This window comes from Buceros rhinoceros, unplaced genomic scaffold (assembly GCF_000710305.1).
Source record: "Buceros rhinoceros silvestris isolate BGI_N320 unplaced genomic scaffold, ASM71030v1 scaffold1045, whole genome shotgun sequence".
NCBI classification, from domain to species: Eukaryota; Metazoa; Chordata; class Aves; order Bucerotiformes; family Bucerotidae; genus Buceros; species Buceros rhinoceros.
Window position 1 is genome coordinate 37,623 of NW_010413231.1, and position 25,996 is coordinate 63,618.

The 25,996-nt window shown below is 38.1% G+C and overlaps 1 protein-coding gene across 2 annotated transcripts in view; it reads left to right on the forward strand.

Moving 5' to 3' along the window:
* Positions 1-25,996, forward strand: part of PHKB (phosphorylase kinase, beta) — a 70,557-nt gene that overhangs the window by 35,442 nt on the left and 9,119 nt on the right. Inside the window, exons 12-26 of one of the 2 annotated variants that reach the window (XM_010136638.1) lie at positions 2,222-2,299; positions 3,588-3,746; positions 7,183-7,277; positions 10,772-10,827; positions 11,009-11,102; positions 14,164-14,247; positions 14,708-14,812; positions 15,621-15,703; positions 15,784-15,874; positions 19,085-19,146; positions 19,235-19,397; positions 20,189-20,270; positions 22,772-22,829; positions 23,650-23,740; positions 25,873-25,993. In XM_010136638.1, coding sequence (XP_010134940.1) covers positions 2,222-2,299; positions 3,588-3,746; positions 7,183-7,277; positions 10,772-10,827; positions 11,009-11,102; positions 14,164-14,247; positions 14,708-14,812; positions 15,621-15,703; positions 15,784-15,874; positions 19,085-19,146; positions 19,235-19,397; positions 20,189-20,270; positions 22,772-22,829; positions 23,650-23,740; positions 25,873-25,993 — 1,422 coding nt within the window. Of the gene's footprint in view, positions 1-2,221; positions 2,300-3,587; positions 3,747-7,182; positions 7,278-10,771; positions 10,828-11,008; positions 11,103-14,163; positions 14,248-14,707; positions 14,813-15,620; positions 15,704-15,783; positions 15,875-19,084; positions 19,147-19,234; positions 19,398-20,188; positions 20,271-22,771; positions 22,830-23,649; positions 23,741-24,600; positions 24,692-25,872; positions 25,994-25,996 lie in introns of both variants that reach the window. The other variant, XM_010136637.1, reaches the window with a different exon arrangement.

Below are 25,996 nucleotides of genomic sequence, written 5' to 3' on the forward strand. Positions count from 1 at the left end.
ACAATTGATTTTTCTAAAGGAACGCTTGACATTTTTCAGAGTGATGCCCAGAACTGAGGAGAAGGGCACTGACATTTAATGTTGCTCACTTGCAGTTTTGGGAGGAAGAAGAAAGAGAATTATCTTTAGCTGAAGTTAGCAGAAGAATAAAGCAAGCATTTTACACCTCTTGTAATACAAAGAGAAAGTAAAAAGTACATGTTTGTACTTGTAAAAAGTACATGTAAAAAGTACATACTGTCCTTGTCTCTTTTTTCCTCTACCAGAATTTCATCAGACAGAACAATTCTTTTAGTAGATTTTGTGCACGTACCTCCAAATTCATAAGCTTCCTTAATGCAAAAGTCAAAGCGTATACAGAGAGACTTAAGCTGCGAAAAGACAATGAAATAGGAATAGATTACGACTGAATGTCTTTATAATGAAAACTTTGGAAAAAACCTCAAGCTGCTACATTGTGAATACTGGTTCAGCTGAAAGCCTGTTTGCCTCTCCAGCATGCTTGCAGAGTACAAAGGGAAGACACTTCAGCAAACTACGTGAGGCTACTGGATATCTAGGTGACTCCTGATGGCTGGGTTTTGTTACCTGTATACCAGTGGGACAGTGCTCCGTTAAATAACGAAGGAGCGTCCTCTGAACCACAGCCCGCAATCCCCTGGTTTTGTTCACATCAGAAAAATTTCTTCCATCATTTCCTTTTTGAAAGATTAGCAGAACATATTCCAGTAATTATATATTTACTTATATTTTCTTCTGTGAGACCAACTAATTAGCTCATCAACTTTTTTGGTTTGTCCAAGACAGTTTTTTAGGATTTTTAAGATACGGAGAGTTGAAACAGTTCTGGTACTGAATTAGTCGTGCATTTTCTGGTAGAATTAAGAACACTGTTTTATTCCTCATAGATGATAATCATGATTACCCACTGTTACCTTCACTAGATGATTTGTGATAGAAAAACAATTGTACTGTCACATAAATGCATCTTTTTATCCTCTACAGTTTCTGCCAGTAAGACTAAATCACAAACAGAATATCATATTGCTCTTACATCATGACTGTGCTCAAGTGTTTTGAAATATCCAGTGGGTCACTTAAACACACCCCTTTTGTGTGTGCAAACTTTCATGGCATTTGTTTCTCTTGGCAATTTCATTTCCTGTATATATACTTGGGAATATCTGAAAATGTAATGAACACTTGTCAAGCTTTGGTTTTGGATGGAGCATTGAAGCATGGAAAGACACCTTTTTAGCTGGTTTTAATAGTGTGGAAGAATATGGTAATTGAAAAGGAAAACCATGGAATGAAATGAGTGAAAGATGTAGAGTGAAAAGTTTTCATCTAACTTGTTCCCTTTTAAATGCCAAAAAATGTTCTATTTTAAAACATCAGTGGTACTTGTCAAGTTTGTCCACATATTTCTTGAGGAACAGAAATGCTTTTGGTATTTTTAATGTATCTTTTCATGTAAGAACTTTTGATGACCTGAACACTGGTCATGTTCATATTCATCAAATTCGTTTTGGGATGACCAAGTTCTGCTAGAAAAACATTTAAGGTTCTGGTAATCACAGACTTACCAGTATCTCCCCAAAAGCAGCAGCATAAAGAGTTGACCGTTGTGCGTGATATCTCAGGGTGTGTCAGCAGTTCTGGACGTCTGTCACCTAAAGAAAGAATACCTACACAACTCACCAGTGTAAGCATTCCATCTAAAAATCTTTGGCAGGGAATTGGTCAATTTTCTGCTTCCCATTCGTTTGTATTTATTTATTGGGACTTCCAGGCAACTCACTTCTAGATCAGTTTGCAGCTCTGTCCTAAAGATTTAGAAGCAGTCTGTCTCCACACTGGCTTCTCCACAAGTTCTGCTTCTTCATTCTGCTAGAATTAAGGAAGTTATTTTCAGCTCGCTGGGCTGGTTGTCTGTGTCCAGTCCCCGAGCCCCTCTAAGTTCACAGCTTTGCTATCCCGCCTAACTTGCCATCCATTTCAGTTCAAGTTAGTAAGTGTGGCCGATTCATGATCCCTGTGAGGTTTAACTATAGCAGTAAGTGAGGATCTACAGTTTAGTCTCTTAACTTTCATGAAATATTTAGTATGTAGGTGCTACCCCATTGGCAAATACTAGAATTTTTTTTCTTCTTTTATGAATATTAAGCTCATGGAAAAATTATTTCTTCCATTAAATCAACTATTGTTTGATTCTTTTTAGGGGTTTTTAGAGGAAATCCTGCACAAGTAAAGGAGTATCAGGATCTTCTGGATCCTTTGCTTCAACATACATCTGAAGGTATTATCTGATAATTATTCTTCTAAACTACTGTATCTTTTTATTGTTACAAAATTATTAAAATACTGACATTACTATTAATGCATTTTGTAGTCGCAGCAAAGGAGAAGTAGTAACTTCATTATATTTCCTGATGGCAAAATACTAACACTAAAATAATCTCGCTCCTTTAGATACATTGCATCATGAATCACACATGAAGTGTGATAATAAAAGTAATGATATCTGGGAAAATGCTGCTGATAAAAATAGAAGATTTACCCTGTACCCAGTCATTCCTCTCTTCTTTCACCCATGCTTCACTATTTATAAAGCTCAGTTTGCCCTTTCAGGAAAGTATTAACTACCAACAGACAGATTATTTTTAGGTTCCACCTGGATACAGCTGAAGATTACTTGCATCTTTCATTGTGACTTCATAAGATTGAAAAAAATGATTCCATATATGCATATGAAATTTCTAGCTCAGACCAACGGAAGTGGCAACGTGCTAATTTTAATGTAAATGTTCTCTTGCTTAAGTTGTGCCCTCCAGAATTTTGGTGGAACTGCAGGCAAGGCTATTGATGGCGGGCAAGCACATCTATCCCAAATTCAGTCAAAAATTCTAATTTTGAGTGGGAGAGGAAAAAAATGGCCTGAGAACAGAACAAGCTTCAATATACTGACAACCCAGTTTTAAAACTCAGCATTTTTAGTCACCTGTTTCTGACATCTGTGGTACAGCTACACAAGCAGATGCAGAGTATTTTAGTCTGACTTGTTCTTCAAACTTTGAATACTTATTGAAGTGAGCTAGTTTCTGTGAGAAATACACACGTTTACTTATCAAATTTTCATTACATAGAGAATTTTCTGACCTTGCTGATCATTGCTTTTTTCTGACTATTAATGAGTATGTGAAGTTCAAAGGACAGTAAATTAATCTTGTTTCGTTTCTTTTGGTTATGATATGTTATATGTACTGCATTTTGCTTGTAATGAAAAAAACACTTTTTAAAATCTTTTTGCATGCTAAGGTGCTACATGGACAACGTGTATGGTCTGGGAAGAAATTTTGTGGAACTGTCTGGTGAAAAATAAAGCAGTTTAATATTGCCCTGGGTTTCCTATACTGTTTGTGTTTTGAGAGGTAACAATAAATGACAACAGCCTTTTCTCTTCAGTCAAATTGTTGCAGGTTGTAATTTTTCCTGTTTTGAATCCAGTTCATCATTAGGGGACTGCACTCAAATAATAAGTGAAGTGGAATGTGTTTACTTACTGTACTTCTTTTAAAACTCTGTAGGGTGTCCTGTTGTACCCAAGTATTACTATGTGCCAGCTGATTTTGTTGAACTGGAAAAGAAGAACCCTGGCAGTCAGAAACGGTTCCCTAGTAACAATGGACTTGATGGAAAGCTTTTCTTGTGGGGACAGGCGGTTTACATCATTGCAAAACTCCTGGGTAAGAGGCTGAGGAAATTCTGTCAGGTTCTGACTTGTCCAGAGTGAAGGATATTGATCTCGTTACTGTTGTTCTTGAACGCAGACAAACATTGGCTTGAGTTTTGAGTGGACATGGGATGGCGTGTGTGTCTTCTGCTTTGGTACGCATGTGATAGGCAAAAAATGCGTTTTATTCTTTATGTTAAAATTCCGTGTCTCATACAAGAGACCTAATGAGCATTTGAAAGTGCATTTCAAAATTTGGCTGTTGAAGGTTGTTACGGTGAATTCCAGTCACAAATGGACTCTTGGTCTCTCTCAAGGTGATCTATAGGTTAATGCAAAATCAGTTGTTATGCCAGAAGAGTCTTCACAGTTAATTTTTTTTTAATAATTCTTGTAGAAGAAAGATACGTTACTTTATTTTAACATGCTCAGCATTTACCTGGTAAATCGGTCAATTGAGTTCTAAAAACTCTTTTGTTTCTGTGAACACTGTAAAGGGAAACAAGCTGTTGGTGGTAAAAATGAGAAACATTGAAGGGGAGTTTAAAAATTCAAGACTTGGCAAGAGCAGTGAATGTATCTTTAGGTGTGGAAGAACAGAGTCCGTCTGGTGCTCCACCTGTTCCATGTCACTGCATGCTCGTGTAATTCCTCTTAGCCAACAATGTTAAGCAAGTGCAGGCAATCTCACCTTTTCTCTCATAATCTCTGCAAACAGGGTCTGGATATCTTATCGCAAGGCTAAGTATAGTCATCAGCGATCGTTATATCAGGAACTCCGCTTACTCTTACTGATCTATAATTGGTGCATTTAATTTTGCTCCTTTCGGGGTGAAAACCTACCTGAATAACAATCTTGTCTTTGCTGAAAGTCTTCCTGTGTGTTACTTTGCTTGTTGATGGTTTCTCATTAAGTGGAAGCCTGACTGCCAACACTGGAATTTCTGGGAAGGTACTGCTTTCCTGTTTCATCATCCATTCCAGAGGTTACTGTGTTGCCTCAAGGGCAGCAGGTCATTTGAATTTGCGTGGCCTCCCTGCTTCCCTGTGTTGCTCAGCATTCAGTAGTGCCTCTTTAGATGCTGCTTCTGTCTGGGGGCCTAGTGTCTGCCATTGCGGTCCAAATTTTTCTAAATGCAGCAAGATGAAACTGAGTCAGTTCCTCTGTATCTTGCTGCCTCCAGCAGAGGGGCAAACAGAAGCAATTGAGTCAAACTTTTGGTCCCGCGTATGAAGGCTCTGAACAACGGAGCAATGAAAGTGCCTGCCTGCAGTTGTTGAAGTCACCACGAGCCTGTACAACTGAAGGGAAAAAGTGTGTGTTTTGCAGATGGTGGTGTGATTTTTCACAGAATTTCTTTCTTGCTCTGGTGGAGGAGGTTTGTAAAGCCTTTATAATAGGGAGAGGAAGGCCAGGTATTCAGCTGGTTCATGCAGCTGAAAATTCACGCTATTTATTCTTTCCTTTAGTAGCTTGCTTGACTTCGCTGTGCTTTTCCTTATAATTTTGGTATCTTCTTCTGTGGATTCAGTGCTGCCTAGAACTAGGTTAATAGTTTTTAGCAATATATTTTAGAGTATAGACTGAATGGATTAAATGTTGTTAGCGGTGGCTGATGCAGATAAGGAGCTGACAAAGAAAACTCTTTCACATCACGATACACTTGTATTTGTGACACTGGAGATCTTCTTTTAAATGATGCTGTAAATGCTGAAAGGTAGCTTAAATTTTATATTAGTTGGTATAGTTGTTTTATACATTCAGAATAATTTCACATGTATTTTAATTGCTGAGCAATGTAAGTCAATGTAAAAAAAGAGAGAAGACAGAAAAGAGAAAATAGAACATATATTCTGGAAACCACTCTTGCTTTTAAGAACGATGAGGCAGAGTCTATTGATCTTGCAGTCATTTGGTTAATCAATTTTATAGCATCAGTGGTACCTCAGATACATGTAACTACCATGACTTTAACCAGCCTAAGGAGTCTGGGTGGACGAGAGCATAGATGACTATTTTTATTAAAATGTATTTTGGTAATTCACATGTCAGTACATTAATCACTTGGCCATGGTAATTTTTCATAATCTAGCCTTTGTTTTTTCTGTGTTGATTTTTTGTTTGTTTTTTAACGTAACCGCCTGTACCTGGATCATGACTCTGCAGGAGCAGTGCAGAGCAGAGGAACAGGGTCTTTTCCTGGCAGGAGTCAGGCTGCTACTCTCAACAGAAGGCTGAGGGCAGGAGATGTCGCAGCATCCGGTAGCTGACAGCCGCTGGCATGGCTCCCCGCAGCAGCAGGCTCCTCGTGGCTTGCTCGGAGAGCTGCCCAGCCAGTGTCCTTCCTTGCCTGCCCATGCACTTTGTTCCCACTGCACCATCTATGCAGCTCTCAGTTCTTACCTAACACTGTTAAGCTTGAGCCAGAACATAGTTTGAGTTTATAAATTGCTGACTTAATTTTCTACACGGTGTAGTATTCAGAAACATTCTTCCTAATAGGACAGCATTGGTTTTCTGTTGTAGCTGAATTAAGCTAATGGAGTCATGAGTTATTTCTATTTTAGTTTAATAGCTGATTTCCTAGTGCAGAGCTTTTTAAGAATATGTGCAAAATTTTTGACTTAGATATAGGAGAAATGAAAATGCACTATTATTTCCTCTGTAGCAGAAATTAAAAGAAGATTGGACAGTTTCATGTCAAAATGAGATTTTGATAGGAGGATGCCTATTTGAAGGGCGTAATAGTTCACAGTAGATTGTGAACCTTTATCCAAGGCATTTGGAGACACTTTTTAACAGTATACTTTTATTGGAGCATTTAATTTTTTTCAGGACTGGGTTAAAATAATGGAATCTTAGGTTTGGGGGTTTTTTCCCCTATAAAAAACTCCATATAGAAATTGCTAGGTTTCAAATACACTTAATTGGGTGTTTTTTACAATTTCTTCTTGAGATACCATATTGAGAGACATTGTTGATATCCCTTGTCCCTTTCAAGATTACAGCTGTGTGATTACCTTGAGATGGAGGCTGTCTGCTTTTTTTCAAAGCTAAACAATTTTTGATGGTAACCACTGAGTCTCTAGATAAAGCTCCAGAATAATTCCTTGGTTGTGGATCGAGGGCTTTTTATGTGACTTGTGTGTTGTGGAGTCCATTATCTGCATATATTCTTTTAACACATGTTCTGTGAAAAAATAAAGGATTCGGTTTTATGTACTACAGTATTATTTTATGTACTACAGTATTATAATTAGCTGTAGCAATAATAATGTCATTAGTTTTTAAACTAATGAAGAATGTCATTTTGATCTGTAAATCATTGATCTAAAATAAATATTATAGCAGCAGAACTGACTACATAAAATACATTCTCATGCCTCCTTCACAAGAGCTGCAGGAAGTACTCAAGTCATTCTGTATTTTTATTATTATTTACTTTCAGCTGACAAACTAGTAAGTCCCAAAGATCTTGACCCCATTGGACGTTACGTACCTCCTCAAGATCAGCGGAATGTTAGCATGAGATTTTCAAATCAGGTAAGTTAAGCTTAGTATTAAAATATTTTTACTGAGAAATTGTCATCTACATGTTATATATGGTCTGCTAATATTACTGTTAAAGTGCTAGGAAAATATTAGATGTATGTACATTTTCTTGGCTGATGGAGGACTGCTTTTAAAGGGAAGATTCTGACATCTGTGTTTTTGAGGAAGTGGTGCACATTTACCTTCAAATTAAGTGGTGCAATGAAAGTGACACATAAAATACAAGTTTAAATAGTTGCTAATAGATAGGTATGATATGAGTTATCGGGATGTCAGGAAGGCAAGAATGAGCCTGCTTTTTATTTTATTCCTTCAAATTAATTTTATCACTTTAATGTATTATTATTTTTTGTATTTAGAGGTCCTGAGAGCTACAAGAATAGTGCTTTTTTTTTTTTTTTTAATGTGCATGGTATATACATGTGCTTCTGCATTAAAGGTCCGGAAACCAAAAAAAAAAGTTTTTTTTTTTTTTTTTTTAATGTGCATGGTATATACATGTGCTTCTGCATTTGGCTTAAATGGGCAGTGGGAATGAGTGCCCAGGGATGAGGAATGCTTGAAACCATGTAATTCAAACCTGCAGTGGATCAGATAACAAGACAGAAACATGGCCTGTATGTAGGGGACATCTCTACTAAAAGTTGAGAACTGTACGTTTGGAAACACGTAGCTAAGGGACACTTCTGGGTTCAGTGAGAATTCTAGACAACTGTAGCCTCTGAGCAGCAGTGTGGAACTTGTGCCCAGAATGGTTCGTGTCCCTGCGATGGCAGCCAGGCGGCTGTGGAATTTCATTGGGGTTGTTGGTACTGAAGCAGGTGCTGCATTAGTGTCTCTTACAGTAGTATCAGGGCAGCATGTTTCTTGATACAGTGGTAGTTAAAATTGGTCATCGTTAAGAGAAGGTTAAAGAATGAAAGGCAGATGCGCAGAGCTGTCAGTGTGAGTGAGGTTTGCTCTGTCAGCAAACCTCAGGTTCCGGCTGAGAGTCTTGACTTTGCCTTTTTTTAATCCACGTTTTAAATGTTTCTCTAAATATTTGATGATGCCATTTTATTAATTTATGCAAAATCGGTGTGTAGTATTTGCCTTAAAGTGCTAAAAAAATGACTTGCTCCATAAGCTTGGAAAGCCTAGTAGGTACATTTTATTTGGTGTTCTTGAATATTGTGCCTGCTCTCCCACATTTTCAAAATAAATGGATTTTTTTCAGAGTTCTGAGATTTCCTGGGAGTGTGTGCAGAAAGGCGTATAGTGATAGCATCTGTCCAGCAAGAGTGCAGCAAAAGACTAACGCTGAGCTGCTTCCTCTGCTAGTGCCAGGAATGCAGTCGGGGGGGTTTGCCTTTATCCTGCCTCCAACAGTTTATAACCCTGTTAAACTTTTTTTTTTTTTCCCTCCCTCTTTGAGAGAGGAAGGGCAACTACTATGTCTTTCATCTTGGTCTTCTGAAAACACTGGAGTGTGTTTATCATTTGCACAGCATGCAGCATATAGTTGAAACAGATCCTCCTGCCCACTGTCCAGTGTAAAGACGCCAGGCAGAAGGGTGAACCAGGGTGGGGGCGTCTGTCGCAGTGTCCTGGGGAGGTGGTGATTGATGTTGTGTGAACACCGCCTTAGCTTGCGTTATTAGACAAATGCAAAATCAAACACGTTAAAATGGAGCTTTTTACAACAAGATTTGTTTAGTGGAATATTTAGGAGTTTCATGCTTCTCCACATTTCGTTAATGCAATATATCACTACCATTACTGAAAAGTGTGACATACTTTTTCATGAGTATTGTATCTGTTATTTTGATCGGTGTTTCTCTCCCTCTTGTGATCCTCCAGGCCTTGACATGTTACATGAGAATGGAAGTAACTCTCTGTTTCATGTGACAGCAATCCTGTAGTTGCACAGCAGTTACAAATCTGGTTTTCCACAATACTTTTAAAAGTCTAGCTATTTTTCATAGTTCTTGTGTTGTGCCAGTTGTGCTGCAGGTACATTTGCTTAGTTAATGGCCCACGTGAGAGCCACCACTTGCTGGCTGCTGTACGTGAGTCATGTCATTGGGCACGTCTGTGTATGAAAGGTGTTAGTAACGGTGTTGGAGGAAGCTGTGTCTCTGTGGAGGTGCAGAGCAGACAGGTTTCTGTACAGCTTACGGTCTATGGCTACACAGTCCTGCTCAGTTCATCAGTAATGCAGCAATAATTGAGTCTTAACTTGAAGACCACTCCCTAAGTTAAATCACAGGCTGCCTATAAATCAGCCTTGAAAGGGCTCTTGTTTTCTGAAGGGAGTCTTTCCTTTTTTGTTTTATAACCATAATGCACTGATGATGGTAAAGAATGGGTCTGAGTTTTCATACTGTTTGGATAAATGCAATTGATAGCATGATCACCTTATCCTGAGGAGGGAAATATTTTAATGACGCTTGAACTTCTGACTTCTAAATCTGGTCTCTTTGTGCACAGATTTTCATTGGAAACTTAAAGTGGCAAAACCTCCAAAATTTTTAGCTGAAACGTAGTGTTGATAGACTTTTGGGAAAATGTTATCATGAATTTCTTCTTCAAATCTGCAAGATCTAACCTGATATCAACGCTGCCTGAACCAGTATCACACAGCAGATGCCTGAACAAGTTCAGTCTGAACTTTGTCTTGTAAATCAATACGGTCATCCATCCATCTATCTTCACAGAAAGCGCTGTATTTTATATAGTCACTGGATAGAAGATGTATTTAACTTCCGTCACGCATGTCTTGATAGTTTCTAGACAAAAGCAGACAAAAAGCATTTTGGGAATGAAAGTGTGTTGCTCTTAGTTCTGTTGAATTTACAGTTGTTGAATGCCAGAGAGGAAATGAACAGGGAGTAACTCAGACGTCCCATTTTTTAGCTAGTAATGCACGCTGGCAGTGAAAAAGAAAGGTGAATTGCCGTTTCAAGACCCAGGGAGTTGAGTCAATGATTTCACTTCAACAGGTTGAATTCATTGCTACTTGCGTGGTTTCCTGTCGTGAAATTTGAGTGTTTACTTCAGACACCAAGTATCTGTATTATAAACAATGCGAGGAAATGCTGTTATCTCCTGGAAAATGTGATTTATCTTTCATGTAACTGTAAAGAGTAGCTGTCTGATTAAAACCCTGAGTAAAGGGTTGAAATCATCACTTCATTACTCTAAAGTGAATATTATCCCTTACCCAAATAGCTGAGATATTTGACAAAAATGTGTATCAAAACACTGTCATATAAGGCATAAAGGAAATACATTGATTGTATAAATTCTAAATTTTGAGACTGACAGGTTTTAGTCCTGTGTTGTTCTTTCAGTTGGTTCACACAGTAAGAAAAAGCAACGCTGACAGTGATGTTCATCATATTCATAAATGGTTTAAATAGACATTGACCCTATTCATGCTATATCTAACAAAATACTTGTTTAGCAATGCTAAAAAATGTTTGGGTTTTTTTTTTGTTTTCTAGGGTCCTCTAGAAAATGATTTGGTAGTACACGTTGCCCTGATAGCAGAAAGTCAGCGGTATGTATTTACTTCTATCAAGAATGTATTTAGGGAAGTGTTCAACAACAGTGTTCAATCTTAAATTTGCTAAGGTATTCAAGGAGGTCTAGAATATAATGCTGCAATTTGTGTTTCTGCTGCCAAGATAATTTTTAAATTATTCTGTGATTTGTCATTAAATCTGTCTTTTTATTTGTAGCCTACAAGTTTTTCTGAACACATATGGAATCCAAACTCAGACCCCTCAGCAGGTGGAACCAATTCAGATATGGGCTCAGAAAGAACTTGTCAAAGTAAGGAGTTCTCTATTTAAAATTATTTTTCTGTCTCTACGTTTTGTTTGTAACAGTAGGAATGTATCTCAAACTATTAGCCTCGTATCCCCTTAAGCTTGTTATCTACCCTTTTCTGTTACTCTGATTCAGCTGGAAGTTGCTGCTCACTAGTTTTCTTGATAATGTATTTCAAAATGGATTTTCTCTGACTATATTTGTGCTAAAATTGTGTACCTGAAATTTTGGTTTAACGGGTACTCTGTGAATTTCCAATACAAGTATATATAATCTCTCTATCATCTGTTATTTCTTTGGTCTCCCAGACAAAAAGATGAGACCTTCATTAAGTTTTATTATTATCAATTAAATTCCTAGCTGTGACAACCACGGTGTTAGGAATTATTTTTCAAAGCGGGTGAGACATTTGGCAATTCTGACATTTTCTTTGTACCTACCCATCCGTCATAAGTATATCCACCTCATCACAATTTACTTTTAAAAAGAATATAATGAAAATAGTAAATCACCTGATGCAAACCGCCCACTAGGAAGTAACTTCAGCATGAAGTTGAAGTAATGGAGGTGTTTGGGGCGTTATGAGAACTGAGGTTTGATCTCTGGGCTTATGCAAAAACCTGATACAAGGCAAAAGGAAGCAAACAAACCACCCTTGGCAGTATTTGTTATCCTTTGAAAGGAGGGGCAGCTAATGCTGGAACAATTACCTGTATTTTGGGGAAAAGAGGGTTGATTCACAGAGAACATGTATCTCAGTATTTGCTCTTCTCATGCTGTCAGTTCTCAGAAGTGTTTAATTCACTCTAATTAGAAACTTTTGAACTGGTGTAATGGCACATGACAACAATTTAAACCTCTAGACATGAACAGGCAAAATGGGCATGTGTCCAAACAAGCAGTGTAAAAAGAAACAGATGGGTGGGGGAAGATGTTGACTCAGGAACATCAGAACTGGGGGTCATGTAAACAGACTCATAAAGAGTAGCAGGAGGACTGAGAGGTGGAAGAAAACAAGAAAATGGGACAAGGTGCATGCCATTGTAGGCAAAGGGTATGTATGTAGTGGAAGCACGTTGCAGGAGATGGCAGAATGCTCCCTAAGCACAGACTGGTAACAGATAAAAGAACACAGACAGAGAATGTGAAAGTCTGCTCTAGTTTGAGTCACCCTCCTAAACTGACCCGACAGTCCAGTCTGCTCTCTCAGCCGTTTATTGCTGTTAGCAGCTTTAATACCCCCAAATCCAAGGGCATCTTAATGAAAAAACGAAACCAAAACCCAACAAAACAAAAAACCAAACCGACCTGCTCAAAGCAGCTGGACCTGCATGAAACTGCACTTTGGTTCTGATACTCTGGTGCTGAATCTAACCTGATGTTTTGCTTGTAACGGATCAAGATGGAAAGCAATTAGTCGAAAATGAAACTGCTTTAGTAGACTGTGTGACAACATGAAGACTCAAGCTAAAGAAAGAGTCTTCAAGGGAAGGGAGAATATTACAATGCACTGGAGTTTTATTTTTGTTAAGGAAACTGTTTTACCTTCTAGCAAAATGAAGGTTCTTTTAGCGCTGAACTAAAATGTCCACTGCCATTCTTCTAGACTCCATTATTTACTAGGACAAGCTGGTTTGGCTTTGTTATGTATAGATGGGTTATTTAAAGTTGTTTTGATGTCTCTATGGTTGCTGGAGTCTGTATGAACAGGTGATGTAGGTAATTTTGTTTATGTTCTTTTTCAAGGAGTTCAATGCAGAAACACAGGCAATGTCAGGAAGGCCCCAAGCTGACAGCAGTAAAAAGCTATTGAGTGTAATGATTGTTCAAATGTTCCCTTTCATTTGCTTCTGAGTTATCTTTCTATAGCATAAAGGAAGACTGAGCTGAGGAAAATGGTCTGAATTCTGGATGTCTCAAGTTTCAGTAATAGTGGGTTCTTTATCCAAAACAGCTCAAATAAGGAAAAAATTACAGCTTTCAGTCTGGTTTAACTGATACTGTCCTGCTCACAGCTTAGTTGGTTTTTTTAATGGTTTTATTCTCATATACTGTAATAAATGAAGATTATTTCTTTAATATGCAAGTCTTACGAAACTATATCAGTTGAAGTAATACTAGACATACATAATTTAATAAGGATCAAGAAATGACTAATGAGATAGTTCCCTCTTGCATGTGTTGGTGATGCATTAATTTTGCAAGCCTTCACTAAAATTGCGCTGAAGATCTTTAAAGTTCCTGTATTATTGTTTCACTGTTGTACTCACATCAGAATAACTCTGAAGAAAGCAAAACTGGCCAGACAATAAATGCAAATGATCTTTGAGAAAATGATCCCTCAAGAAATTATTTCAATGAGCAATTTGAAGACCTTAAAAATATTTTAACTACATAGACTAGAAAAATAATACGAGTAAGAAGGTAAAAATAAGACCTGATAAAGGAATCAACAAGTTTTAGCTGAAATTTGCAGCTATACAGATAGGTGGGACTCTGGGGCTTTGCCTGCGCCTGAAGTTGCCCCCGTGTGATCTCATCATGGTATCAAGATCCTACCCAGCACTCCTGCTTACCCCTGATGAGGACATTGCTCTCTAAATGTAAACCAGCATTAACTGTATTTCACCTTCATAAGTAAGGTGAAAATCCTTCATCCTCCCAAAATTGTTCTCAGGATGAGGAGGAAAGGGGAGCTGTTGTCCCACACCTACAGCAGAGTACTGGTCTGCCAGAAGTGACGGGACCCAAGCAGTCTTGTCTTCTTGCATCTTGTTTCTTGCTTCAGTTACAGAGTTGATTTCTCTTTGCTGTAAAAGAATTAAATTTGATCTTTGAACTGTAAATTTACCAAATCTAGTGTTCTCTGGGTGTAGTAATCGTGCCATGTAAGTGTATGTTTAAAAAAACTAACCAAACAAAAAACCAGTAGAAATAATGACCACGTTGTACGAATCTTGCTTTCTAATTAACGCAGTTTGCACACAGCTTTGTGTGAGACTGCAGGAGCATAAGAAAGGTTTATAAATAGGTTTCTCTCAGTTTTCATGATTCTTTCTCACAGGCTTACTTCCATTTGGGGGTCAATGACAAATTGGGATTATCTGGAAGACCAGACAGACCTATAGGATGCCTTGGAACATCAAAGGTTGTTGCAAGAAACGTTTGTATTATTGTTACCGATGTCTGTTTCAGATAAACATTGATTTAGTGCCTGGTTGTAAACAGAATTTAAATGTAACTTTATTTTCCGCACGTATCGTAATTTCAAGTCCTTGTAATGCATCTTGCTGTTATGAATGTGCGTGCTCTGTCGTACCACTGAACGGCCGTACGTCTCCTAGCCATCCATTACAGCCTCTTCGGGCCAAAACCAGGCTGAATGGTGGAACCGCTTCAGTTGCAGCGGAATGTGGATCTCCATACCTAGTAAGAAGCTAAGCACCTAAAATTAGATGTGGAGCTTCTATCTTAAATATTTTTTTAATTCAACTGTTCTAGATTGACTATTACTTTGATAGTTTCAAAATACCTTTCTTCCTTTTCAGTTGCTTCAGTGCTTCAGATATTTTCAAGAAAAGATTAATGGAAGCTTTCTCTCTCCACAGATATATCGAATACTAGGAAAGACTGTAGTTTGCTACTCAATCATTTTTGATCTAAGTGATTTCTACATGTCTCAGGATGTTATGATGTTGATTGATGACATTAAGGTATGTATCTGTAACTTTTCCTTCGAGAAACTGACAAAAATAGTCTGTATAAGAATCAACTGTGAAGCGTGATAAAACGGAAGATAGAAAGGGGAACGCTGTAGAGTGCGTACTCGCCTAATGTAAAAATAAACTTGCCGTTTATGCTGGAGAGCGTATTAAGATGAATATCGTGTCAGCCCAGTACGAGTTCTAGTGACTGTCTACATCTGACAAAATCCCACCCAAAAGCGATTGGGAGTACTGTAGTGCAGCAAGAAAATCACTGTTTGTTTCTTTGAGGAAATGAATGTTGCTGGCTGAGAACAGCAATGAGACCGCTCTGGTTACAGGTAATAGGAAAAACTCACCTGGAGGAACTACTTTGCACAAATGCTCCAAATCGCCTTTCTTCCCTACCTGTAAGGCAGGCGTGCAGCTTACCTGTTCAGTCCCCTGTGCTTGAGCAGCTCCCTCCAGCGCACAGAAGATGCCAAGTGGCTGTGATTGAAGCCCTCAGTGCCCCCACATACTTACTACGTCATTACGTGTAGTTCAGTGCGGTGCACTCGGTCTAGAGGGTCAGTCTGTGATTGATGGATAGATGTGCTACGAGTCTTTTCAGAAGATGTGAGAAAGCGGCTTGTATCAACTGAAGAAATCTGTTAGTGCTTCAATTAGCTAGGGTTTTTTTATCTGTTGGGTTTTTTTCAGTGCTGTTATTTTAAGATAGCTCTTCTAATGTCCTGTGTATTCTGGTATGTTGCGCTTGTGGTTTTTTTGTTTGTTTCTTTGTTCTTTTGTGACTAATGTATTATTTCTTACTTAGAATGCACTGCAGTTCATCAAGCAGTACTGGAAAATGCACGGTCGTCCGCTCTTTGTTGTACTTATCCGTGAAGACAATATAAGGTACAGAGAGATAAAAGCATCATTTGCAGTGTGGTATTTTCCGGATTGCAAGATTAATAGAGTTCTGTTTCGAATTTCAGAGGGAGCAGATTCAATCCAATACTGGATATGCTGGCAGCGTTTAGAAAGGGAATTGTTGGAGGAGTAAAAGTCCATGTCGACAGAGTACAGGTATGATGTTTTTCCCGAATGTTTTGTTCTTACCTCCTCGTGTTAGTACCAGTATTCCTACTGTATACTTTCGAGTATTTTATTTAGTATCATAAAATTAAGGAACCAACAAAGACTTTTGGTATTTTTTGTTTGATATCGGAAGAAACATCCTTTTGATGAGTCTTTTGAAAGCGATAATATTCAGAGAGGATTTTCAGAAGGGTAAAGGTGGTTTGTTGTGGTTTTTTGTTTTTTGGTTTTTTTTAATCTTGTGAAATTACCACCAAAGGATAAATCCGTGACGTCAAGCATTGAAGGATTTCTTTTGATTAGATAATCAATGGAGGTGTGTGCTTCACATGTATTAAAATTCTTACAAGAACTAAGATACAGTTTTAACATCCTTGCTGTTTGAATTAATCCTGAAGCAGGAACGTTGCATTATTAAAATGTGAAAATGACTGAGTCAGGTGCTGGGTTTAGATACTGGTGTGTGCTAGTTACACCTACTGAAAACCCTTGTTTTTGTAAGAAAGAAGACTGAAGACACAGTTATCATTTTATGTTCCCTAGAAAATCGTGTATGTGTAGAACAGCTGGGTCATTTGTAAATAAAATACTCATAGCTATAGTGCTTTAAAATATCCTTGTAATCTTTCCAGTATTTATGTATTATTATATATTTCTGCTGGTAACATGTAGGTCAAGTAGTTTCTCCTGTTACCATTTTCCCATAGCAAATGACATCACTGTCCATGGAAAACCTTTCATTTGTTGACAGCATTTGTTCTTGTGGCTGGGGTTTTTTTAAAATATAACTGCAGTGAGGTTTTTTTGCCTTGCATTTGAGTAAACCGATGTATTATCAGGTAAGAAATTCCTCAGTCTGCCTAATGTGTCCTTACTTTAAGCACTATGCTTGTACAGTCCTCAGGGAGTGACCTTCCCCTTCCATACTCACTGCCCTTCTGGAAAGATTCTTTTTTTTAAAAAAATAAGTAATTTTAAAAATATTTTAAGATGTTAGCAGTCTCTGCTTTATTCGTTAGCCATTAAAAAGAGTACATAGTAAAACTACAAATGTTTGTTTGGCTTTAAGGCACCTTAAAAGGCACAGTGCTTTAAAAATGTACTGTGAGCTCCCTGAGGCTGCTTCTGTTACCATTCCCTGGTCGTGATTTGCCATTGAAAATAGTTAAGCTGCGGTTAAGTGCTCTAAGGCCTGGCCTCTGCAGCTAAGTGGTGGGCATGTCCCTGTGCTCTGAGAGTCAGGCGTTCACCAGAGCCAGCAGAGGAGCTGCTCGGGCAGGAGTGACAGAGGAGAATTGCTGTCAGCCTGGCTCCGGCAGTCTTCTGGTGCCGGGTTAAGATTGTAGTTGTTTGAGACTGGTGACAGGTCCAGCACAGGCGCCTTCTGCCCTCCCAGGTCTGCCCTTGGTCATTGCCCCTGCTTCACTTCTGCTGATGAATTTGTGTCTAACTATGCTGTGACCCCAAGCTTCAGAATGACGAGGTTTGAAAGCAAAGCAAAATCAGATCTGCTTAATAACAGAATGTTAATACAGAAGTGAAGAGCTGGAAACTTTTGTAGGTTGACAGAAATCACTTCCAAGGGATATGCCATTGAGAGACCCATTATTGTAGCAGGGCCCTGATGCCGCTTCATTAAATGTACTGTTCAGTCCCCTGTAGATTTCTGAATGGAATCTATTAACCAAACCCTGTAAGGATGTCTTACGCTTTTTCTAGAGATAAATTCTTACCACGTGCCTAAATACAATGTGCTAACTTCGCTTATGTCATGTTTAATTATGTTGCAGCATATCAATTGTTAAGATTTACTTCCTGTTATGGCATTAAGCTAAGAATATAAAAACTAGTTTGGGTTAAATGTAAATTGTCTTTCATCTCTTACTTATTCTTAACATCCCTCTTTCTTTTGCAGCTTTCCAAAGCCTTTACATCTTCCTTTTACCCCTTTTATAAATGAATGGTAGCCGTTGGCAATCAGTGCGTTTACTGGTGGAATCTGGTGTGCTTTGTCCATCAGTTTAACTCTAACCTCTCAATCTTGCTGCACAGTTGTCACAATTTGGAAGCAGCCTTGGTTCATTATGGGAGAGTATTTGGGATGAGGGACATGTCTAATCCATGGTGTTTTCTTAAATAATTCATCTTAATAATATTTAATTAATATTCCAACAATTGTATTCAGTTGCTTCTTTTAGATACGTATGTGTAAACATGCCTAGAGATAGAACTGGGTGAATGCTCTTTATTTTGGTAACATATGCAAAATGTAATTTAATTTAAAAATAGATATGCCTAGACTTGTAGCTCTTTTCTGATTTTTCACCTTCATTGTCAACACGTGTTCAAGCAGATAAGCTAGTCAAATAAAAAATGAATGATGCTACCAATTAAAGCTAAGCATTTTTATAGTCAATCATCTCATAGTGTCACATCCAGGATTTTACTGCAACTTGTGCATAGTGAAAATGGATTTTAGAAGTACACACTACACTTAGAGTTGTTTAGCTCGTGAGAACTATTAAAAAGCAGTATTAAAAATGCTGTAATACAGTACGTTTCCCCTGGCAATGTACAAATAGGAAATTCATATAAATTTGGAGTGAATTAATTGTAATGACTAAATCAGATAAAAGCAAAATTGAGTTTTAGGTATGTAATATTCCAAGACAGAAGTATTTGTAAGCTTGCGCATCAAATGCATCTTAGGCGGGCATGCTTGGACCAAGGAGTGCCTCTGGAGTAGGAAATGCTGTTACGATGCGTTTTCCTGTAATGCCACCGAGACTGACAGGAAAACTACCTGTCTTCAGCGATCCCTGAAACAGTGAGTAGTATGTGACCCAGAACATGGGTATCATGCAGAACTCTGAAGAATGCAGACCCACGATCTCAGGTGTTTTTATCAGACCTGTTTGGGAGGGGCTAGACATCGCATATTTCAGCTGTCCATTGCAGGCAGAAGGACAACAGAATGCCAGGAAAAAAGAAACAGCAGCCCTGAGAGACTTCTGCTATCTTAGGCAAGACCTTAAGAAAGAGGAAAAATACTCTGGAAGTATAAAGATATTCAGAACTAAAGATAAAGGAACTACTTGCTCAAAGAAAATCACCAGCAACATGTTGAGATCAAAAGACAAATATATAGTTACATATGTTTCTGCATCTTTTTTGATTTTTTTCAATTTTTCATTTCAGACATTAATATCTGGAGCAGTTGTTGAACAACTTGACTTCCTAAGAATCACTGAAACAGAAGAGTAAGGCTACATGTAGATAATAATGATGAAGCGTTTGATAATTAAAATATTTTCTGAACTGTGAAGAACTAATATACTTGTCTTTCAGGGCTCCTGTATTTAAGAGTTTGGAGGAGCTGGATCTTCCAAAACATTCAAAAGTCAAGAGACAGTCTAGTACTCCAAACGCTTCTGAATTTGAGCAGCAACCAGATATAAACATTAATGACTGGAAAAACAAGTCCACGTATGAGATCCTGCAGAAACTTAATGTAAGAAAACTTTATAACTATACAGTGTAGCTTCACTCTCATTTTTTAACAGCACCCTCCGTGAATGCTTAGTGTCACGGTTCAATGGGAAGTTATATATTCAGTAACGTAAAACGTCTGATGTTCTTCATACCTAGGGAATCTGCCTCCTGACAGTCCTTTATCATAACATCACAGAATTTTCTGGCCTCTCTTGCTGTAACTGTTGGATTCCTTTTCCTCCAGCTACCCAAATCGTTTGGTAATAAATGACCATCTAGAAGGGGATGCCTTTGACATGTGTGGTATGAATAGATACTTTATTGCTAGACTAAAATTCAAAAGACTTCCACAGTTCCTCTTGACTCTGATAGACTGGTAACATCTTAGTGATACCAAAGGAGAATCCCAATCCGGCAGTTTTCCTGTATCTAGAAGAAAACTACCAGTGACTGGATTTAGATCCAGTGTTTGATAGCATTCTGCTTGGTTCTCTTGGTTACCTATGTCATTGCAAGCATTTCTGCTGTAAATGACAGGACCCAAGGACAGGAAATCAGGAAATGTTTCTGAGGCCAATTTATTACAACTTGATTTGAACCACGGAGAAGGCTCTGCAAGCAGCAGTGACAACTGCTTACATAGGGTATGAAATACTTGTGAAGTCCCCTTAAAAACAGAATTTGTAGACTTTTCATTAGGGAAAAAACAAGTCTTTTGGTTTCACTTGAGATTTTTAATAGCTCTTCTGGTTTTGCTTCACTGAAAATCTGAAGGCTATTTGTGGTCGTGTTGTCGCTGTTTTTCTTAAGGACTGCAATTGCCTAGCCAGCCAAGCATTACTCTCGAGTATATTGCTTAAAAGGGAAGGACCGAATTTTATCACCAAGGAAGGTAAGAGCTTCTTTCATTTGACTGTTCTGAGTATTTCAGGAAGCTGCCGTATGTTTAGTTGTAATGAATACGAATAATGGCCATGCATGCAAGTAGTTGTGTAGCTCTTGACTTTGCCATTTAAAGCAACTTCTGCATTAAATGGGACGTGCAAATTCAGAACGTGGTGGGGCATGAGCTGCTAAATATTTGAATTCTTTAGACTGATTGTAGGCTGGCGGCTGTATCTGGTTGTAATTTTGAACACATGGATTTAAAAAAATAGAGGATTTGACCTGGTATAGAAAACTGAAGCTGAAGACAGGTTTGTGTGTCTGTAACAGTCTGAAATGTATGAAGATTTATACCGAATTTTTATTTTACTTCTATGGAATCAGACTTTGATTCAACAGATCTATGAAGCTTACTCAATTTTGTATTATGGTGTTGTATTAGAACACAGGATTTAAATTAATATAAAATAATTGAGAAGAGCCTTCTGAGGCTTGTGGCTTTTGTGCTGCCTTTTTTTCCAAAGGCTGCTTGTCAGCTGCCTTTGTATATATGAATACTCCTCAGAAAAAGAGGCATGTTAAGATCAAGCAATATTTAGTTAGTTTCTTATCAAGCAGTGTAACTTACCAGCTCATGTCTTAGAGTCCTGCTTTAATAATTTAGATACGACAGATGGTTCTTGTGAGGAGTTGTCATTTTGCCATAAATATATATTATATCCGTACTGCTGTATTGTTGAAATACAGTGAGGATCCAGAATCAGCGTGTTAGGTATGGAAGCCTCTGAAGCAGGCTTTTGCACCACTATTATGTGTACTGTTGTCGGGCTTCTAGAGCCTCAGCAGCTCCGTTTAGCCCCTTTAGGTTGTGTCCGTTGCTCCGGAAACAACTTGAGGCAGACTCCCTCACCTCTGTAAGCAAGTGGCATAACCACTTTTGACCATGAGCTCATGATGATGAACTTCAAAATTCTTCTGAAACCGCTGTATCAGAAGTACTGTTGTGTGTCTGACTGTTCAGAGCGAACTCGTATAATGTTTTTGAGCCATCCCCTGTGAAATAGCAGATAACCTTTTTAATGTGCACTTTGCATTAAACAGTGTAAGTCACTGACTAAAAGTTCCTGTTTTCCTGTGACTGGAGATTACTGAGACTGACATTAAATAATCATACAATCGATAAAACATAAAACTGAAAATAAGAACTGAAGAACCTTGGGCGTTCCAGCTGACAGTCACAGGCTATGATTTTGTGAGTCGTCTTCCACTACAGCCATTATAGACGAAATTACTGTTCACCAGTATGTGCCTGGCATGAAAAACACTGCCATTCCAGCTGGGAATTTAAAATGTAGAATCTACATAACACCTACATAATGGAATATTTGTCACTACTTTTACCTTTAACATAATGGTCCCCACTTGACCCCCTGCACTGTTGAAGAGAGGTCAGTTTACAAGGTGATGCACTATGATCAGCTATGGGCTGACAGAAGAATGGTATCTATTGTTCTGGTGAAGGTACTTTGTGGCTTCTCTGAATCCTGGAGTACCTACTCTGACTTAGAAGCAGCGCTCTTCCCATTTCCTGCCTTCACTTTTAAGTCACGTCTTTACATCAGGATGCTACTTCAATACATAACCCTTCACAAAATGTTCTCTCTGGTATTGGCACACAGAAAACCGGCTTGGAGAAGGGGAGTAGTGCATCAGTAATATAACATCTTGTGTACCTGTCCAGTATCCCCTGCCGTACTTTGCAACAGTGATAATTAGCTTCTCCAGAGCAGCGCTGTACTGCACCTGCTTACCAAAGCTAGCGGACGCAGTCCCGTAGGGATCTTTGTGGGCACTCTACTGTGATTATTCAGGGCAGAGCCACAAGCAGTGGAAGATTCTCTCTTCTGCACTGTCCCAACTTCCTGTAAAATTCAAGCTTCGTGTCTTGCGTGATTAACCATGTGATCTACTATTCATATACAAACTTGAAAACAACTCCTGCCTTGGATGTCAGCTATGACAAACTGTCCAAACATAACACCACTGCCAAGAACTACACCGTAAGCACGAGGCTTCCCTATAGCTTCCTGTAGGTTTTGGCTCAACAAAGGGGCAAGGCAGTGGAGAGAGTATCTACATCCTGTATCCAAAACACAGTCTGCAGCCTGAGGATGTTCTTACGATGGGGATGAACCTTTATAGGCCAAATCTGTAAGTAGATTAATTTTCCCCAATATGCTGTAGGAATAGGTGATAGCATAGGTCTCTTTCTAGCATAAGCAGCAAATCTAGCTGAACTCCAGTTTGGCTTCTCCCGTGACAACTGGGTAGCGGGGGACTGGATTGCAGCTACATTTTAGATGTTAAACACAATAGGTAAGTACTTTACTGAAGCTGATTCAGAACTGATCTCATCAAATTTACCTTATTTCTATTAAATCAAAACTTGTACATCTTTTTTGCTTGTGTCTTGTCTTTTTTTTTTCCCCCCCACCCCAATGCATTTAGGTACTGTTGCTGAGCATATTGAAAGAATCTATAGACGAGCTGGCAGCAAAAAGCTCTGGTTTGTATACATGTATCACATTCCTTTTCTTTTTTTTTTCACCAAATTTTTTTTCCCTAATGTGTTATTTATAGAGGGTAAAGCTGGATCGTTGTGCACTTATGGGGGAGTGGGGGTGCAGGGAGCGGGTGGGAAGGACAGCTTTACTGGCAAAATTGCCTTCATTCATTGCAGCTGAAGATCTGGTCTACAGTGCTTTAAAAAACGCTGGTAGTATTTTCTCACTCTTTTAAAATACAGAAGACTGATAAGCTGGTTTTGCTATGAATGCTGTTGCTGATGTACAGTTCTCGTTAAATTCAAATAACAAGAATACTAATATTCTTATAGGGCATGATAGAAGATTGTCAGTAGCTTTCTGTAGCGAGGTTGGTGATGAAATATAAATCAGTCGAAGTTGATACGCTTACAGTTTGTTTACTGCCCCAAAATAATTGGTTTTGAGCCTGACTTTGTCAGAGTAACTTTAAAAGGTTTCAGCAAGTAGGTTGGTATTTACACATTGTTTATTAATTTCTTTGCCCTGAAGCTCAGTATAAATTTCATTTCTTTTTATTAAAGAAAGAGTTGAGCCCACCCTGAATTCTGTTCTCTCATTCTCTAACTAGTCCTAACAGAAGAGTCTGTAAATACAAAACCTGCTTTTCATTTTAGCCTGTTCGTTCATACAGTTAAATGGGCCTTTGCCAATAATACGATAGAACCAAAACACTTCGCTGGTATTTTCTGTAATGAATAAAAATCAGAAGTATTTTTAGAAACAACATGTAAACTGTTTTTCATTTCTCTTCCGTGATTGCCATGTGACATATGTATATAGGTTGGTGTTGCGCTACAGTGCTGCATTTGCACAGAAATTTTCTTCTTCTATAGTCCCACATATTACTACCTTACTGGTACACGGGAAACAGGTAAAGTGCCTGGAAGTCTGAGATGGAGCTCAGTCAGATTTATTTTTTGGCTTATTTGCATTTTGCTAGTATCAGCTCGTGCGTTGTTGAAATGCTTTGCTCTTGACGTTATGAAGTGCGTAGCAGTTTTCTCAGGAATCAACATCATCTGTTTCAATTTTTACTAATGCTGTAGAACACTACAGCTTGTTCACTCTATCTGAATAAGGGATTCTTAGAAGCCTCAAAGCTTGTACTGGAAAAGCTCAAATATGGATGGGTCCATTGGGTTTGTGTTTTTATTAAAAGTATTTTTATTTTTAACCATCAACTGAATATATGAAAAATTGTTTTTCTTAGAAGTTACAGCTAATTTTTAACCTAGCAGTTTTACACAAGCTTTTTTCTTTTCACGCTACACGTGCAAAATACTACCTCAGCATGGGAAACAAAACAAATTCTTGGTGTTACGTATTGTACTTTCTCTTGAAAAATCTTTCTAACTCTTTCTTAAATAGACTAAAAAAGTACCAAGGTTATCTTGCAAAATGGTAAAAATGTCACAAGAGGACCTGCCATTTCTTTCTTACCTGTCTGTTTTCAAGATGATTCTGAGAAAAGAATGACAAGCCTTTTATGGAGCTGTAGTTTAATGAGTTCTAACTGAATTTATTTTTGATCGATTGACCTATATCTAAACTAAAAAACGAAAAACTATGGAACATTACACAAAAATCTGATCGAAATTCCGCTTTGTAAATAATGTATGTATTTACTGAGTTAGTTTTGAGATCTCTGCTGTGGCAAACTTCAAAATTATACCTGAATTCATTAAACTAGCTCTTGATATGTAGTGGGATTGCTCTGTTTTCTGCCCTCAGGTCTGTTGTGCGCTTCGCAGCAAGTGTTTTAGGTAAACTAGTGGACAGCCTTGCACCATCTATTACTAACGTTTTAGTTCAGGGCAAGCAGGTAAGTCTTTACTCTTCAGAAATTTATTAAAATAAATAAATGGGCTTCTTAATTTTGAAGGCCTCTGATGCTTCTTTTCAAAGTTCCAAATAGCTTTAATACTTGCATATACTATGGGCTAATAAATTTAATGACAGAATAATATTGAAAAGACAGTTCGGTGTCTAATTAAGGGAAGAGGCACTGTTTACACAACCCCCTGGATTTTATATATATGCCCATTTATTTCAGAAAAGTAGATGGAGTCAAGTATTAAAGCTTCTTTTTACGACAACTTAAGATAGAGCCACTCTTTCTGTAACTGAGATGGGTGACAACTGAGCAAAAAGTCTTTCAGGATTTTAGTTATCTGTTCCAAACAAAACCATCATCAGTGTTTGTTCCTTTTCTAAGGAGGACTCTTGTTTTTCTCCCAGCACAATCATTTTCATTAAGTTCAGGAAGAGCTGTTTCCAAATAATAGTGATGGGATATTACGTGTTTTTGTATTAAAATATGTATACGTGTACACTCTACCTATATGCAACGCTGTTGTGACAGATTGGTCTGTCTGCTCCAGACTCAGGGCTGGGTATGTGCTTCTGGCGCTGCATAGCTCTAGAGGAAGCTGCACCTGCACGCGGCATGGTCTGTAGCTGTTTATTTTAACCTAACCTGCCTCCACTGGTCCTTCTAATAATAATCTTGATCACAGGAGAAAAATCAGTGTTGCTGTGTTTTACTGACAGTGGATTAAAAGCCCTTTTTTGTGGTTAATAATCCAGTACCAACAATACATTTTTTTAGAATGAAGGCGGCTGTAATTTTTAGAATACTATTAGAAACTGGAAAACAAAGCTATGAATTTGATTCTGAATTTTAAGTGAGCTCCACAGCTGAAATGTTAGAAATTAAAGACTATCTAAACCTAATGTACAGTCACGATTATACTGCTGGTTTTGGAACTGAAGCAGTGGCCTTGCGTTTTGATTTGCAAAAATTTCTTCTGTATTTACTGTAGTCCTTAGAGTTTGGTTATTTTAATAGCACCCAACTAACAGTATTAACTAGCATCAGTCATTGTCTAAAATGTCACAATACAAAAATAATTTCAGCAAGAAGAGCAGAGTTCATTAAGTTTCATTTCTGAACTGCTTGAACGGTGCTTTTATTCCTATCCATATCTTCTGAATTGTTTTCAGGTGACACTTGGAGCTTTTGGCCAAGAAGAAGTAGTTATTTCTAATCCCTTATCCCCAGGAGTGATTAAGAACATCATTTATGAAAAATGTCATTTACAAGATGAAAGAGAAGCTGTAGTTCAGC